Here is a 19,385-nt window from a genome sequence, read left to right on the forward strand (position 1 = left end):
AATTTCCATGGCTAGAGAGACAAAGGAGTATCTTAAAGAGAAATATAACTGATGAGAAAACACATATGAAACAGAAAACAGTCAAAATTTAAAAAGCATATGCATATTTGGCAATAAAATAAATATTTCACTCAATGACAGAAGCATCCCTGTTTGCCCTGAAACTTGGATTTACAGCCTACAGCAATACAGACACAGCAAATCCAAATCCAAAACAATAGTCCTTTACAAATTTCCACTTCTAATACAAACCTGTGAGAATTAATTCACATTGCTTAGCAATTCCATCATTGTAGCTCAAGCAAATTCATAAAAGAATTAAGCAAGGCTATCAAGTTGCTATTTTAGTGTAATAAGTACAATATTCACAGTGTAACTTGTTCACTTCAGAATTGTAGTCACTGCTCTTCAAGATTCTTGTTTCCTAAGAACAGGATACATGGGAAATCAGTGGAAATATGATCAGAAAACATTATCAAGCATTTTTTCCTTAAAACTGCAGATGTGACAGTTGCCATGGCACTTTTATGAACCAGAGAGGGAAGAATAAACACTAGGTATGTCAGGATGCAAAGTGCACTACTGATGGCTGCTCTTAGCCTTGGGAGCTACAGAGCTTGAAAGAAAATATCCCAGCACCTTCTTTTGTGCTAGGCCAATGATAACTGGATTCCTTGCTAATAAATTAGACAAGACTGCAAGGAAAAAAGAAACCAAATCCACAAATAACTCCCAGACCATAAAACCAAACAACTTGCTAACTGTAAAGCTGATCTGTGCCTTAGACTGTCAGGAGGCTCTGTCACTGGAGGTCTGAACAGGAAAAAGTTCGATAAAACAAATCCCATTCACCATTACAGCTAAAGTCACACATTTAAATCGGAAAGTCCTTTTCTGGAAGAGTGACACTGCACCTGATCTTCTACAGTTATCAGTAACAAAAATGCACTACCTGAAGTTGGGGACAAGGACAAAAAAACCCGACAAGGTTTAGGTAAGAATTTATTATTGCTTAGTGTGGCAACAGAAGAGAAACTCAGCTGGGGAAGGAAAGAAAGAAATGGGGACTGAATAAATGAAGAGTATCTGGGAGAGAGATGTAATGCAGAGACCACCAAGAAGGGGCAGGGGGTGGCTGTGGTGAAAAGCCACTTAGCAGAGTGGCATATTCTAGTAACAATACAGTGGTTTCAACCTGCTGGGAAAAGGCTGAGAATTAATTAGGAAGTGTCAACAAATTAAGATTCAAGGACAAAAAAAATTCACTTAACCCAGGGAAGGGGAGTGAATTTAGAAGAAGACAAAACCCCCCTAACAATAGCTATAGCACTCCTAAAGCAGGCACTGAAAATGCTGTTTCCTGTTAAATTATCTCAAAAGTTAAAGATTGCTTCTTCACAGCATTGGCTGCTTAATTGCTGCTCTTCATCCTCTGACTGCATGTCTGTAGGGAAAATCCTTTCTAAGGTCTAGCAATACTGGATTTTCAGAATATGTTATTTCCACTGCGGCCTCCAGAGTCTTGTATTATATAAATAGCATAAAACAAGTTTAGATAAACAAAAAACCAAATCCATTAAGAGATTTTAATTGAAACCCATTGCGGGGGAAAACCCAGAGTGTGATGAGAGATTATGGATTTCTTCTGGCAGTTAATAATGTCACTATTTTGACTTAGATTTCTTTATAGCAAAAAAGCCTCCAAGGGGAAGACTGTATGTTTATAACTAGCAATTGTGGTATGTTAGACACAGACCAATGTGAATTAAAATAAACTGAGAATAGTAGCAAAGAACTTGTGCATAGCTCCAAAATTGGTCTTTTAGCTTAGAAGCATCACCTTTAATTCAAAATGCTAAACACAGAGAGCCTCAGGTCTGAAAGAGTTTCATGGGTTTCCACTGTGATCTCTGCACAGCTGAGAGCAAAAGAAGTGAACAGAGCACAAGCCAGAGCTCCTGCAGCTGTATCAGCAGCAGAGAGGATGTGCACTGAGCCCCCTCCTCCCTCCACAGAGAACAGCACCCACGTCCTCCCTGGAGCTGCAAGTGCCTCAGCAGCCAGGAGAGGCAGGAGCCACAGGATCATCACCCTCTCCTGAGGCAACCCAAGATCCAGGAATATGATCTACTGTTCCTGGGCCCTGTTCACACACAGGAGCATGTACTGCCTCAGCTCCCTAACTCAGCCAACTTGCAGGCAGACTGAGCAGGCTACTGGCACACAAAAACAAAAGCCAAAATTTCTGTCTGGATGATCTTTAGTCCACCTATTCCTTCAGGGTAGCTAAATTCAAAGAATATACTTGGAATAATACTTCTGTTTCCTTTGGGGGTGTCAGCAGAGATGTTAAAAGCAGGGGATCTGTTGCATGGTGGGCTCAGCAGCTGCTGAGAGAGCCCAGGGAGCTGTGCTGGTGAGGGCCAGGTCCTGCAAGAACAAATGCAAATAGGTACAGACAAATGTGTTCCATAAATTATACTTGTAAGTAAAGTCTTCTCCTCTGAGACAAATGCTTCCAGCTTCCTGAGCTCAACAATTATTTTCAACCTGTGGGAGGTTTAGTGCAAGAACTGCAATGAGTTCTGTTTACCTACTCAATGACCAAGTTTCCCATCACAGCATTGTTATATTGATTGTCCTCCCAATCTTTGTTTAAACACTAATGGATCAGTCATGATCTGCAATGTACATTTACACACAAGTATTTTGCTATTTCTCTGTTCCAGTCTATAAATAGTCTCCAGGACTCCTCATCAGACACCAGATATAAATAGACCAACTTTTTGTAAACAAGCACGTGCCCTGATCTAAAAAGTAACATTTTCTGCTTTTATGTTATTTGAGGCTTCTAATTATTGCAATAGGCAGTAAGTCAGAAGATTGATGTAAAATTCTGTCTTCTGCCCAGGAAGTGGGCAGACATCAGTGTGGTAGGTACTGATAGCATTTGATCAAAGGAGTTTGTGCTGGGAAGAACTCACTGTATTTACTATGAGCACTCTCCATCCTGTCCCTCTGCCTTTCCTCCCAAACCCTGAAAACATTTGCAACTCCAAGTCTCTCAAAATAAAAAAAGGAAAAAATGTCTTTTGTAAAGTCAAAGATCATCATCATGTGATGTTCAAGGTAGTTTCTGAAACAGAATACTGTGGGTATCAGATGCAGCTGGCAGAAGTACAACTGATTTTAATTACAGCATTATTCTAGGAGCAATATCTAGAGTCCAGAGGGCACAGAGGTCCTTGATCTTTGACCTGCAGCCTTATCCTCCTGTGAATCTGCCATCCCTGCAGTAATTAACACACTTGGAACTCTGCACCATCTGTGACGTATGTTTAAGTTCATTGCAGCTGCATGAAAGCCATCATCTGAGCCTTTCACTCTTCCATTCCTGCAAGCCTTTCACTCTCTGCCAAGCAACTGAAATACAGGGGCCTTTAAAGTATTCAGAGGTCTTCAATTTAAGCAGCAAGTATTGAAAACACTGGAAATCCCTGCCGTGGAGGTCTCCATTTGCCCTGCAGGACTCCACACAAACAACCATCCCAAGCTGTGGTTTGCATTCTGAACGGCAGCAATCAATCACTGAATAGAAAGTTACCGGGCACTGTTTGACAGCAGCTTCAAGACCAGCTAAGTTACTATGGGCAGATCTACCAAAAGCTGCACTCAGGAGCAGGAAATACTTCCAGGGAAAAGGGGGGAAAAAGATTATGGGGGAAAAAAAAAGGGGGAAAAGAAGAGTTAACTGGTAATGTTAGAGAGGAATCAAACAGTAACAATTCCCCACATACATATATGTTCAAATGTACTTAAATTTGTGAACACAAGTGTTCTTCAATACCTGCTCTGATTTTCACAAGAACAAGCAATTATAAAAACCTGCAATCAAAAGTGCAATGAGAGCAAACATGGAGAGTGCCACAGCCAAACCTGCACTGTTGCACAAGGGCTGGCTGGATACAAACACCCTTAGCGGAAAACAGACAGTGTTTGCTCTGGAGCACCAGCTAAACAAGCTCATTTGGTTTCTTGAATGCTGTTTTTGTTTCAGGACAGTAATGGATCAGTGAACATGTGATAACAAATGATGCGATTCCAAGATGTCAAACTGCCCCACAGCCAAGTGGCTTTAAACTTCCTCTTCACATGATCAGATTAACTCAGGCCTACATAAAAGTTTGGTTCACAAGTTAACTTTTATCCATGGGTTCATGTGTTTAAAAACAATACAGACTTTGACTTTCTCAGGGATAGTTTAGGAATCTATCCTGCCTCTTCCAGCAAAATTATCCCACGAGAAACCAGATGGGAATTTTTCTCTCTGCCATGTCACAGACCACAGCTATCCTTCTCCACTCAGTCCCTTTTATTTTGTAATTTCTACCAAACTCATTCACATCCTCCTCCTGTGTTTTCATCCTCCTAGAGCTCCCTTGAGCAGCCCTGTGAAAGCTACAAAAGGAATGCAGAACAATTCCTTGTGTGGATGTGATGGACAAAGCTGAGCTTTGCTTAGTTTGGCAGATATTCACAGTATTAAAAAAACTGCTTTCACAAACAAATACTCAGTTTGCAAAAGTCTCTCTCCCCCACAATCCAAGAAAAAGACTGTCAGCACATCAGTCTGCAATGACTGAGTTACTGCAAAATACCTAAGATCCTTGGATATTCCCCTGTATGAAAGCACTTGGGAAGCTGCCATTTAGCATCCAGCTGTAAAACCTGAAAGGCTTCTGTGAATAAAAAAAGTCCTTCCCCCAGAGCTTATTACAGATGTTTAGAAAAGGTAATCTTAAGCAGGGTCCAACTATTTAATTTTGTTGCTACTCGGTATGTCAGATACAAGATTAATGAACAGAGAAATAATTTTTGACAGAAAAAAAATTTAGACCACTCCATCCTAATGGAAAAGGATAGTAAATTCTTTTAGAAATTACTAATTAAAAGGCAAGTATTGAACACTTGCTCTTACTGCCTTCTTGAAGGACCATGTTCCATTTGAAGAGCCCAAAATAACATGAAAATGTTGCCCAGTCATCTATTTTTTTCCTATATATTGATATATATATATTTGTATCTCCTACTACACCTCAGATAATACAGTTAAAACAAGAACCAAGTTCACTTGCTACCTTGTCCATTCTTTTATTCCCCAGCTTTCAGCAGCTGAGAAGCTGACAGTGAGTAGCATTCATTCTTGCAGGGCCTGGCCCTCACCAGCACGGCTCCCTGGGCTCTCTCAGCAGCTGCTGAGCCCTACCATGCAACAGATCCCCTGCTTTTAACATCTCTGCTGACACCCCCAAAGGAAACAGAAGTATTATTCCAAGTATATTCTTTGAATTTACCTACCCTGAAGGAACAGGTGGACTAAAGATCATCCAGACAGAAATTGTGGCTTTTGTTTTTGTGTGCCAGTAGCCTGCTCACTCTGCCTGCAAGTTGGCTGAGTTAGGGAGCTGAGGCAGTACATGCTCCTGTGTGTGAACTGGGCACAGACCTGGCAGAGCCCACGCCCTCCTGTGCATGGAGAACTGGACAGGACCCACTTCTGCCACTCACCTTCTGCTGGGCCACTGCCTGGGGGTTGCAGCAGCAACATGCTTCTCCTTGTTATGTAACAATTCCATTAGATATTACCCTGTTAGAGCAGAAATAGCTCATGCTTACCCAAAAGCTTGGATTTCTGGACAATACCCAGAGAAACTACCTTCTGAAATGAACTACAGAACATAGCTCTCTTTCAGAAAAACTGCTGAAAGCAGTATTTGACCCAAGTTTCCAGATTCTTGGGGATCCACAGCTGCTTCTGAGGGTTCTGAGAAGGCAACTACAGAAAGAAAGCTGTCTGGCCAGTCTTCAAGTATGTTTATGCACACCAAGTAAGAGTTTCCACTACTACAGGAAATTTTTACAGGATCCACAAATCCTATTTGGAAACCACAGATTTAAAACATATCCTCCAGTAAACAAGAATTCTACTGTTAAATATACCCAGGAAGTTTCTCAATATCTTTTTCTCAGCCTGTTCAGTTTCTTTGGACATAGAATTCTTGCCACTCTGCCTGTCAAAAAGGAAGGTATTTTGACACAATCCATACCATCGTTACAAGACACAGGGATATATTCATTGTGGGCAGTAATGACAGGGTGCAGTCCCCTCACAGATGAACAGTCAGCTCCCCCCAGCATACTGTCCACAGCAGAAGGAGAAAGAAAAACCTCTATATGAGAAAAATCAAGAGGGTAACAAAAAAAAAAAAAGCGGTAACACTTACGGTCAAGTCCATTGATGTATCTCATTGTAATTTCACAGTGCCCCCAAACTGCACTGACTATGGGGTAAAGTTTTTTCCCTTTTAGTCCTCTGAAGGCCACTCCAAGATACTGTCCATCGACCATGAAGCTAAGCGTCCCTTCATCCATATCCAAAACCACCAGTAAGGAGTCTGGGAGTACAAATGACTCATCTGGTTCCAAAAAGACGGGGTACGTGACCCCGGGCTGGTTTTTACAGTTGTGGTAGAGTTTGTTGCGCCCCAGATCCCAGCCCCAGGATTCATTGTTGCTACCAACCAGGGACGTGTATCCCACCGAGTGCAGCGGCGCGTCGGCCGTGGAGACGCCCACCACGGCGTGAGTCCCGCGCTGCCTCGTGGGCCAGTGGATCTGCCACACGTGCAGGCCCCGCGTGTAGCCCACCTTGCCCCGGATGCAATCTGTGCTTTGTGCCACCGGGTGTCTGTGGAAAGTCAGTTTGTCGTCCTCCTTTACAAATATATTTAACGAGCGATCTTCGTTATTCCAAGCGTGTTTGTACTGGACCTCCAGCTTGGCAGGGGGCATATCCAACAGCATGTCCAGGCGCGCGGGCTTGCAGAAATCCGGGCCTCTCAGCTCTCGTTTCACGGGTCTATAAGGGGGCTCCCTCACATCCACAGACTTTATGCTCCCTGAGATTTTCTGGCCCATTGCTTGGCTGCAGGTTTACAAAGGAGAAAGAAAAGTTGACTTTGGCCCAACGTCACCTCATGAAAGCGCCGTTACACTGAGCCAGTGACCTGACAAGCTGAGTGGATTTACTCCTCCTGTTTGGAGTTTTTTAGCAGCAATGTTTTCAGAGTAAAAAATGCTCCTGAAAGAAAGCAGAAAGTTTCCAGTTAGTTTAAGCAAGCCAATAGGAAACCCACAGCATATTTTTGAAGCGCTTCTTCTCATCCCTAGGAGCTATTTTAAACACCAGAGCTAAATTCACTGCTCCTTGTGCAGTGTCCTGCAGCGCTAGCCAGGCTGCCAGCAGGATGCGGAGCCCACCAGCGCAGACAGTCATTTCCTCCAATTCATGATAGGATGCAGACATTCCTCACCTTCTGCCCTTCCACCTATTTTGTCTGGCCAAGTTCACAGCAGGCCCAAAGCAGGCAGATGCTGTTCCCCAACAACAGGGACAAACTTTATGTGCTGCGGTAGCTTCACTTTCACTTGTGCTTTTGGTTCAGTCCCAGACACACACTAGGGCAGAATCTTTTATTTCCAGACAAGCTGTGTCCTGGGCCCTGGTGACAGAGACTTCAGCTTCTCTGCTCTTATAAAAACAAATGCAGCCAACAGCAAATGGCAGCAAAATTTAAATGCTTGTTTTGAATTTACCCTGACACTAAAAAAAAGGAGAAAAACAACAAAAAATCATCAAGATTTTGAGGGGTTTTGTTCTTTTTTTTTTTTTTTTTTTTTAAATAAAGGAGCTAAAAGAGAAAAAAAAGAAGGCAGCAGGAAAAGGAGCCATGGAAGGACAAATGAAGAATGGCTGTTTCAGTTCTTTGGCAGACATTTCTAATGGGCAGCTACTGCAACAGGGGATGTTCCTAATGGACAGCAGGCTAATCCACAGTTCCTCTATTTCAGTATTCAGCTGACCCAAAACACACTAAGACACATTATGGGGAATACATGATTTTGAAATGTATTATTTCTCTGCTTCCACAGACAAACAGGGCAAAAAAGCACAAGGAAAGCTTCTCTGCAGCCTGAATAAGTTAGATTTGTTCACATTTCAGAGCTCAGGTAGAGTGTAGAGATAAATCAAGAACCTCTAAAAGTACTAGAGGAGTAGAAATTAAGACAAAGTCCTATAAACTCAAATACATGATTGACATGGAATCAAATACAGTATTGCAGCAGCAGACATATGTCTGTCCTCTAGCAAAATCAGTACCAAATCCAGGAATGCTCAAATATAGCAGAGTAGACCCACTCTGTTTATTTATTGACAGAGTGATGACATGTTTCAAGAAGCAAAAAATCTCCACACTCTCAAGAGGCTGAAGAGCCCAAGTGACAGTTGCTTGTCATAAAATACCAAACAGCAGATGGGCAGAAATATTCTTGCAAAATCATCCTGCAATATTTCACTTGGTAAGTCAAGCCCATGTACTTCCTTTTAAAGAACATCTACTCCAAACGCACAGTCCCATTCCAAAGATAATTCCTGAAAGAAGCTAAGAAACATGTATGTGCAATAAAAGGGAACAAAAAGAAGTTTAGGAAAAACGTCCTATACAATTTACCATCCAACCAAGTTTGAGAAGCGAATGAAGTCCTCTTACTATTCCAATGGCAAATAACACGTAAAGTATTTTCTGCATGTATTAAATACAGACATTAAACCACATCTAGTCTTCTTTAAAAAAAAAAAACAGAAAAAAAGAAGTACAAATTTAGTACTTCTTAGAAGTACTACTACTTAGAAGTACAAAGGCCATTTTTCAAAACCACATCACAGTTAAGTTATAGGAAAATATTTTCTGGTGGTTGGTTCCCACAAGAGCATATGCACACACATCAGTGTAAAAGTGCCAGCTCATTGCAGGTACTTTTAATGTTTGAAAATTAAACAATATATGTAAGTATCCAATCCCCTCATATCACATTTGCAGGAAGACTCACAATTCACAGGAGCTCTCCATGTGAGGTCAACTTGAATGATCCCCTTTATTCCTTTCCAAACCATGTAAGAGGAATCCAAAACTTTAAACAGCAATTACATTTAAGCTGACGCTTCCCATTTCCAATAGTGCACAAGCGCTCATGGGTTGTTTCAAAGCTATGATGCCAATTTGGCCCAGCAAAGCAAGTTCAATACTTTATTCCACACCTATAATGCCAGGAGAAATTAAATAGTGACACTAATAAACACACAGGGAAGGAATAGGAGTAAATGTTGTAAGCAAACTTTCATAGGAGGACACATGCTCAGGGATTGGGTAATTCCTTTTAAAAAGTGATTATTTGAGCTTGAAAGGAAATGAAAAGGGAAAACGTCAGACTTTCAAAGGGAAAGTCAGTGACATCTATTTGAGATTTAGCTCTACATGCCTTTGAAAATTTCTACTTTAAAGCACAAGACAATTGCCACATTCCTGTCAGGGTGCTGAGGGGAGACAGGCGGGGAAGTCCTCAGTGCATCCTGCTGTATCACTTCCTGATCACATGAGAAACTAAACTTGGCACAGATGTTTGCCTGGCAAATCACCAAGAAATTATAAACACTGAATTGACTCACTTGGCAAGCCACAGACATTCTTCCTCATGTGCCCCAAACTGCAACATAAATAGGCTGCTAATAGATAGATCAGTATTTCAGAGGAGTAAAATGCATCATTATGAGTACCTTGATATACACACAACTGTGCCTGCACTCTGGGATGCCCTCAGTAAGTACTTTAATTTGAAACTGTATCTAACAATATTAAATCTTTCATTACACATGAACATTACCACATAAATTAATTAGATAATTAAATATTTTGCCAAATAGCTTTGCATGGACATAGTACGGAACAACAGTGGAAAATCTTACAGTTAGGCAGCTCTGGTTGCTGGAGCTGAGTAGCAGCTTGTTGTATTGCACTAAATAGTTTATTTAGTTGTTGTTTTGCACTGGGTGATTGGAGATTTGCACTGAGTAGTCTTTATATTGCACTGAACAGTTTATGTTATATCACATGGTTTGTTCAGGCACAATTTCTTACAATAGCTGACATGAAAACTTTATCTGAGGAGCAGCCTTGCCTCCCAACCCAAGCAGCAGCAACGTGAGCTCCACAGGGAGCAACTCATCCCTAAAGTCCTCCTGGCAGCTCCCTACAGTCCCCTTGGGTGCTTGCAGGAGCAATGTGTCTCAAAAACCAGATCATCCGTGGCCTTGCCTGTGTCCTGTCCTTTTTCACCAAGCAGATGGCAGAGACCCAGCTGAGCTGCTGTGCCCTCCACCTTATCAGCAGCTGCTGCTGCAGGGACACAGCTCACCAAGGCTCAGCCTGTCTTCACCAACACAATCCTCCCTACTTCCACAGGTCACACACTGGCAGCACAGAAGCCTCAGGACAGTCACTCCTGCCTCACTACCATGGGGATCTGCAGGCAGCTTCTCCTCACACCAGCCGCTGTGGTAAAGCCATGCACACTCCCATGGAGGGAAGGGGAGTGACAATTCACCTGGCAAAGGTACCCCAGACCTGCTTCCTGTCTGCAGCACGGGATCAGTACCTACACAGCATTACCAAAAGCTGTGGGTTAGGGACAACACATTATTCCTGTCAGACTCGTTCGTGTTCAACCCACTTACAGAAATAATTGGTTGTAAAACCTTCTTCCCATCACCTGAGTCAATAAAAACTTGTCAAAGAACAGTGTCATTCAACTGCTTGTTTTGCAGTCTAAGACCAAAGTAGAGAAACTTAGATTTCCTTGCGTAAATCTTCTCACCAGATACATAAATATTCAGAAATAGAAAGAGCATAAATTTTCACTGTATAGCTTTGCTTTGAAGGTTTTCCCGAATCTTTGCTCTTCCTGTAATTTCAAACCTCTACAGGAGTTAAAAAACAATAAACTATTTCAAACTGGTTTAATATATGACCTCTCCATTACACTGGTTTAGTGACTAACACTACATTTCACCACTAATCCCTGTGTGAGAAGACTGCTAGTTTTTGCAGCCTAAATAATTTCTGTCCCACAGCTTCCCATTCATGCTGAGCTTTGTCAGGCTACAATGATCAGAGTAAATGCACTGTACAGGAACAATACAACTCCAAACAGGAAAAGCGTGTCAATGTCACTTAGCAGTATCTTCACTCAGAGTGCTAAAATATTTAGGGAAATCATTCACAAAAAAAGCACAAATTACACTTACTATATAAAGCTTTGCTGGGACATCACTTTGCTGTAATTAAATAGGGTGCATTTCTTAAGTTTGGTATGCTGGCATCAGTAGAACATAACTGATAAAAGAAACATGCTTTCAGCAAAGTCAGCTGTCAGCATTCATAGTTGTATTTCCCTCTGGATCACAAACTAGACATGCAGGAAACTTGACAAAAATGCATAAGAAATGACAGCACATAAATACAATTCAAAACTACATTAGGAACACGCTAGGGCTCAGGTTAATCCTCCTAAAATAACACTTACCCAAAGAGTGAGAAGCAGAAGGTGAGTCCCAGCTCATGACACTGACCAGTGAAAGTGGCCATCAGAAAATGCAGGGAAGGAGATGCCTCTGTCCAACAGCATTGCCAAAGTCTACAGGCACTTCTCACTCTTTCTGCTACTGGCCCTCATTCTTTTTTTTCCTCCTGCAGCCAGACCTCACTGCCACCTCCCCTGCCAATGTGGGCTTTGTCACCAGCCAGCAAGGACCCCTGAATGTCAAGAGAGGCAGCATTGGACCAAGGCCACTCCTCTGTGGGCACCAGAACTGCTCCTTCCCCAGATGCCTGAACAGAACAGACACAGTGTCTGAACACTCTGAATGTAACTCCAGTCCCAAAGTCCCTACAGAAGGAATAGGAAGAAGAAAAACACATGATGTGCTATGCTGGGCAGATCAATGAAAAGGGTTTATGTATGTTCAAGGACAAGGACTTTTACCCCTAGCCAGACAACGTGAAGGCACAAGGCCCAGTGTCTATCAACTTTGCTCCCAGTGTGCAAACAGCTACATAACCATGACAACACTGTTTTGAGGGTGACAATGAATTAAGCATATTTTTGGCACTTAAAGAGACTGGGTAGCCTGGATTCAACTATAGATCCTGGTATCCAACATTGTTCAGAATGGGCAATAAATCAACGGTGTTGGCTTCCTTGGTCAAACTGGGAATATGCAATAACAATGCAACCAGACAAAAATGCTTGGCTATTCCAAGTTATCCTGTGCTACAGACAAAATTTGATGCTGCATGCACACTTAGCAAGTGACATTTAATATGTGGGATGAACAATGCAGCAGTAAATCATGACTTCTTCGATTCCTGAAAGGAATGCAAATCCTGAAAATCCCAAGGACATTCCTCCATAAAGAGTAACTTGTTTTGTAATGCTACAAAAATGTAATTGTTTCAAAAATCAGGATAAGCTTGTTATTAAAAAAGACTGTGCATTTAGCTGCTTGGAATTAGAATAATCTGAAATACCATACCATCTGTACCATCTGACTTAGAAGCAGTTTAGTCATATGATGAAGAATGCAGAAAGAATCCTGAGTAGCAATGAATACAGTGGAATGTATATTTTTAAATACTTCCATCTACTGTATTTTGGAACAGAGCTGACTTGAGGTTTTGGGTTGGTTTTATGCCTTCCTCTCTCTGCATGTGTTTCTGTAATTCTCCCTTTTCATGCTGAAAGTTGGTTTTAGATGAAGACATTTCCATTCTGAAGAAACATGAACTGAAAATACTTCAAGTCTGTAAACAGTTTTTCTGTGTAATCACTTCTCAGAATACAGCAATGCAATTTGAAAAACAAGTATATTAACACAATGCAACAAAAACTACCTTTTTCACTATGTAAGTCCTTTTAAAACTAGAGATATTTTAGTTCTTAAGTTCCTGAAAGGAAAGAGCACTTTTCTTTCCAGGGTATATAACAGGAATATCCATGCAATCCCACAATTACCATAAGGGTACAGATGTTTAAGCTGCTACATCCTTTCTACCACCCTTTCCTAGTCATTCCTCTCTTTTGTCTTCAGCCACCTGCATTCAAATGGCCTTGAAATGGGTCTGCCTCAGAAATCTAAAGTGAGTAAAATCTAGTGTTTTATTTTGCCAGGTTATTTTCAGGTGAATAAGCCCTCTGATCTAGAATACCAGACAGTTATGTAAATACTTGCTCTGGCAAAAGGAAAGAGAGAAAAAAAAAATTAAAATCTCAAAGGCAGAACCAGTCCTTTAGGCAGCAGTCCAAACCATGGAGCAAATTTCCACAGTCACTTCAAGCTGCTCTAAGGGGCACAGCTAAACCTCATGTCTGAATTCAGCACAGGCATGAGCTTCTGCTTACATCTTCCTCTGTCTTCAGAATCATTCATCTTCCACCCTTCTGTCACAGCAAATACCTTCCTGTTTTTTTTCCAAACAGCTGATGTGATCATTTTTAATATTCAAGTGTCAGGGTTGTATCAAAAGAGCAAATTAACACTTGAAAAAGGCTTAACACTAAATTGAAAATTATGCTTTCAGCTCCACTTTGCATTTTACAGGATCCTTTGCCATTTTATATTTCTACTCACCATGCTTCACCAAGTAAGTAATACCAATAGGTGTCACACACATGAGATTTAAAACCCAAGGAATAATTAAATTTTGATATTGCAATTTCTCACCGGTCATTACTACTTTTCATCAGCCTAATCCTTTTCTTTTTAGACAATTCATTTTACATTTTACCTCTACAGCTTTGTAGAGGATCAATAGCCCTACAGCTTCAGTTTCAAAATCAGAACATCCATTAAGTGACAGCCTCAAAATGTGGCTGAATACATTTCCACTGCCTTTCTTTTACTGCAGTTCCTTTTGCTGTAATGTGCTGTGGAGCCAGTTGGCCTTTAAAATGAAATAAGTTAAAAAGCCATAAATGAGAGAAATACTCCTGGAAAGCATCATTCCTCAGTCTAGCCAGCTGCAAATCCCAGGGAACGTGCCAGAGATGATCCCTGAGCAGACTGAGGGAAGGCCTGCAGATGGTGGGAAGTGACAAGCAGACAGATGAGAGCTCCTCTGGCTTGACAGAATGGTTCACCAGAACTTTGCTGCAACTGCAGAAACTGTAACATCACACTGGAGTGAAAATTTGGCCCCTCAGCTCAAGATTCAGTCTTTGATTGTGTCAGTGTTTTCCAAGCTTGGCAAGACTTTGTAAATCATAAGGCAGCCTTGGTTTGCAACTGGTTTTTACCAGTACCATGATAAGGATGGGGCTAAGGAGGAACACTCACAAGTAGCAGCTCTGTGGGTGTCTACAACATCACAAGGCTACTGCAGATTTGCCAGACTCCACAAGAGATGGCTCCACTCTCACAGTGTCTGTCTGTACATTGCAGTGGATGATTCTAGGGCCTTGCCTCGCTATCTTTTATAAAAGACATTCACTAACAGCTTAAAATTTACAATGCTTCTGCAATGACCAGGACACTTTTGTGATCATCTTTTGCACCCAAGTCTTATTTTGTGTAATTCCCATTAGACTGAAGCAGTTAGACAACACCTGTGAGATGTGCTCAGCTGAAGCAGCCCATCAGAGGCACTTCCTGATGTGACCTGGATGTCATTAATTCTTCCAGCAGTGCTGCAGCAGTCCAGTGACACAAAGAGACTGTGCCTCTGGCCAAACACAGCACACAAGAGCTGGAGGTATTGTTCCCCTTGTGAACTGAACAGACTGATGCAGAAGAGATGCCCCAAAAGGCTGTCTTGGACAAACCACGGGTGCACACAAACGCACACGGGGTCAGGCCCATTGCCCCAGTCAGGGCTGCAGAGTGAGAGGGGGAGGCCAAGGCTGGAGGGAACCCAGCCATTGTTCTTGCACAAACATGCAGGAGATGAATGCATGAGAATAAGTTTGATGCTGAACAAAAGCGTATTCTTTTGTTTAATAGGAAAATAGACTTACACAATCACACCATCTGCATCCCTCCCAGTCCTTCCCCCTCAGCTACTTCAGTCAATAGCCAGCCTCAGCCAACTCTGACAGGGCAGCAGCAGGCTCAGGAATAACTGTTCCTACAGGACAGGACAGACATCCTGGAAGTGAGCACATGGAACATCAGGCTAGGCTGCCAGGCCACATCTTGCCAAGAAACCCTGATGAGAAGGAGCTCACATCAAAGCTGCAACTGCAGGCAAAGTGTCCTGAAGATTTCATGTCAAGTCAGCCACAAGACACAAAACCAGGAAGCAATGCTTCATCAGTCCCACAGTTCCTTCTTCTAAACAACAGAAATTAAGTAAACACACTTCACATATGTTAAGGAAACAATATGACAAAATCAGATTGCACAGAATCTGTATTTCCAGGTGATGCAACGAATCAAGTTTCTTTGGAGTGCTGACAAAAAGACCAAACAACAAAATAACTTCCTGTTAAACAAATAAATGTTTTTGCAAAACCCCACATTATTTAAGCAACAACAATGAATTTCATCTGTTTCAAACACCAGCCACTACTACAGCCCATCTGTCAGTAGAGAACAATTGCACAGACAAGTGGAGATAATGGAGAAAGTAATATCATAAGAAACAAACTGCCTAAGCTCTAAGCAACAAAATTGATTTTCCTCATGCTTATAAAAGCTTTTCATTTTACTAAGTAATATTTTTGTGTCTGTTTTTATTTATTTAGGAAATTTAGGAAACAGGGCACTTGGTAACACAGGAGAGGCAGGGGAAAGGCACAGGGCTTTAAGGAGTTAAAGACTTACAGACAGTTATGTTCCCATGTCAAAAATCTGACTCCTGAAGACACAAAGGCCACCTTGGTGAGATCCCAGAATGGGTCTCACAGTGGTGAATCACAGAATGGTTTGGTTTAGGAGGGACTTTAAAGATCAGCAGGACTCGGGTTAATAGCACAAAGCTGAGTAAGGGGAAGTTCAGTTTGGGTATCAGGAAAATGTTTTTCACCCAGAGGGTGGTTGGGCACTGAACAGACTCCCCAGGGAAGGTCACAGCACCAAGCCTGTTCAAGAAGTGTTTGGTCAATGCTCTCAGACACATGGTGTGATTCTTGGAGTGTCCTGTGCAGGGCCAGGAGTTCGCTTAATGATCCTGTTGGGTCCCCTCCAAATGAGGATATTCTGTGATTTTAAGATTTGGTTCCTACCTCTCTGCCATGGTCAGGGACACGTGTCCTTAGACCAGGTTGTTCAAAGCCCCATCCAACCTGGCCTCGAACACTTCCTGGGATGGGGCATCCATAAAATCTCTGGGCCCCCTGCTCTGGCCAGCTCCTTATCCCCTGAGTGATTCTTTGATGAAATCCACATCTCTCTAGTTTAGAAACAGAGATGTCCTGTAGGACAGTGTTAGATGCTTTGCATAAATCCAGGTAGATTCTATCCATTGCTTTCCCTGATCCACCAATGCCATAATCTCACCATAGAAGGCCACTAAACTGGCCCTCAGTAAAGCCCTGCTGGCTGTGTGGAATGTGATTTTCTTTCTGGCTCTTTCATTGTCCTAGAGCCAGATTAAGCAGAAAGGCTGCTCTTTCAAATCAGTACTGTTCTATGGAGAAAAACTATACCAGACTTGGCAGTGTTAAAATCAGAGAGGGCCTCCAACTAGGAAAAGCCACAGTGAAAGAAGTTGCTACTTGGAGTAGCATTGACATCTCTCTATTACTGACCTAACAATGTACACCCTCAAAGAAATTCATGCTGCAAGTGCCAACAATTCCACGTATTTCTGACCACAGGAAAGTACTTTAAAAAGCCCACACTAGACTTCCTAATAGAGGTATGGATAAAAATAAATCAGCTTTGTGCCTGCCTACAGGGCAACTCTCAACACAAACTGTGAGCTATAAGCTCAAACACAAGGCCTGTATTTCTCAAAATAACTTTACACTCTAGTTCCCTCTACTAAGCAGTCTTCTGCAGGGAATTTTCTTTTAAGCAGTATTTTATTTATAACAATTAATTACTAACCATATTTCCTTCTTTAATGCATTGGATAAAAAGGGAGAAAAAAATATTGAAAGTTATTTGGAAGAAAACTGCACCAGGATGCAAGTTTTGATGTGAATAAAAATATACAAATATACTAGTACTTAATCTTTAGGTGTACTGCTGTTGAAATGAAATAAGTAACACTGTGTTTTGGAAGCCTTGCAAAAGCTATATTAAAAGTAAAAATGTAGCATATTCCAATTAATCTCTGTACAACCTCCCTATATTTGATATGATGGCAGAAAATCTTCCAGACATGATCTAAATCTGCCAGACTCTGATTCTCCAATAACTCAGGAAGGGACCTGCTCTGCCCTGGAGAAAAATGTGTTCAGTCTAAATTTGGATCAGCAGCACTTTAGACAAAGGGAAAGCACATCAGTAATTACAAGTTAATCTTCAGCAACAGGTAGAACACACTGAAAACAAAGTGCTCTGAGTTTTTAATTCTGGAAAAACAAAACCCTACATTGTATTGGGATATATAGATAATCTTGATTTCCAGCATGATAAGGAATAAAAGCAGTATGTAGAAATATCTTTAAAAGTAAAGGACTACCTCCAGAAAAATAAGTCATCTTCCCACTGAGTTGTAAAAATTATAGTCAGTATAGCCTGCATTCCTGAACAAATACTGGGAAAATTATTCTTTTTTCTATTTCATCAGAGCTAAACTTGTTTTTGCTTACAACATCCTCAAGAGCAGCACAAGTAGCGCAAAATGAAGTAGATTTATATAAAGATCCTTCCAGAACCATTTGAACTCACCAAGATGTTCACTTGAGCCTAAATACAAACTTGCATTTCTCAAACAATCATTTACTGCTGCAAAAGACTTGCAAGACATGTACAAACCACAGCACTGTTGAATATAAAACCATGTGGGATACTGCACAAACACTACAAATAGTTTTAGAGGAGGAAAGTAAGTCTTTTGGCCAAGAGGTTAAGGAAAAAAATATCTAAGGATACTGGAAATCTGAGGGGGTTTAAATTCCAACCATTCTTTGAACAGATGAACTGTTCCCTGAAGTGCTGTGTGGACACAGAAATTGCTACAAGAATCATGGGGTGCAGAGAAGTTGTGCATTTTCATATTTAGCATGAAGTCTTGTCACAATTTACAGTCAAGAGATCAAAAATAGAGGCAAGTTTGAAGAAAATAATTTACACAGTATGAAAGTTTAATGGAGCATTAAAACCCAGAAGTCTATTAACACTTCTAAACACCTGGAGAATCTCTCTCATGAACAGAGGTCTTTCTCCACAGTGAAGGAAGGAATGGAAAACAAAAGTATTTTCAATTGCCCCACATATAATGTTCATCACATCTATGGCTAACAGCTCTTTGTTACAATCCCAGTCTTTCTAGTTTCCCTCTCTTTTTCAATCCTTCCCCTCCTTTTCCTGTACATCCCATTGTCAGTTTCCTTAACACTGGGAAGCCACATTTGGCTTAAAATTTTACCCATTTTTTAGCATCCTTTTCAGATATTCACCTCCCCACCTGGCACTGCTACAAAGAGAAGCATGTGGAAGCACATTCAACCCTCACCTTTCGTTAGGTAGCAGACTCATGAGCAATTATCAGAATACATTATCATCTTATTAACACAGCATAATCAAGGGGAGCTGAAAAAGTCTATGTAATGTCAAGCTCCTCTCTGAAATTCTCCTAAGGAAAAAAGAAAACCCACCTGTAAACAAAGATCTAAATTTCTGAAATTACTGCATGGATTTAATGACAGCCTGTGCACTGCAACTTCTGATACTGCAGAAATCATTTCTATTTCTACAAAAAACTGCAAGCCGGGACAAGGATGAATGATTTATAATTTGGAAAATAATTTGTTGAGCCAGTAGCTGTAAACACAAGAGCTGAGCCTTGCAGAGCTCCAGGCTGCCACAATACTGAGCAGTCAATACTGTTTGGGTTGCAGTAGTTACTGATGGGTGGGTTCCCAGTACCACAGGGATCTGTAGGATAGAAATTGGTTCCAGCTGAGGCCACTTTTCTGTGCTCTGAAAAATATAGGATACTGTAACATAACCACCATCCTTGCTGGAAAGGGAGGGGATGTCTGCAAGGAAAGCAGACAGATGGACAAGAACTCTGTGCTACCATCTGACTCCCTATTTAACACCCCTTTCCCTACTCCCTAATGACACATGCTGTGAAAATAAATCATTGGGTAGAAAAGAGAATGCACTGGGTTCCCTGGGAGGGACACTGGTGGTACAATTAGGAAATGCAATTCCCTTGCTTGGGAACCACAGGGCACAGAGAAGAGAGTGTTCCCCTCTCCCCTGATGGAGGATTCAGAGTGATCTAAGCAGGAGGGAACTTCCAACACCAATAAAA

At 41.4% G+C, this 19,385-nt stretch overlaps 1 protein-coding gene across 2 annotated transcripts in view; it reads right to left on the bottom strand.

The window, feature by feature from the left end:
• SPSB4 (splA/ryanodine receptor domain and SOCS box containing 4) overlaps positions 1-19,385 on the bottom strand; it is a 77,890-nt gene that overhangs the window by 47,738 nt on the left and 10,767 nt on the right. For both annotated transcript variants that reach the window (XM_071437468.1, XM_071437467.1), the window contains exon 2: positions 6,285-7,141. In XM_071437468.1, coding sequence (XP_071293569.1) covers positions 6,285-6,978 — 694 coding nt within the window. In that variant the 5' untranslated portion in view covers positions 6,979-7,141. The remainder of the gene's footprint in view (positions 1-6,284; positions 7,142-19,385) is intronic.

Source organism: Agelaius tricolor, unplaced genomic scaffold, assembly GCF_023055355.1.
Source record: "Agelaius tricolor isolate 1412-34295 unplaced genomic scaffold, bAgeTri1.0.p SCAF_12, whole genome shotgun sequence".
NCBI lineage: Eukaryota > Metazoa > Chordata > Aves > Passeriformes > Icteridae > Agelaius > Agelaius tricolor.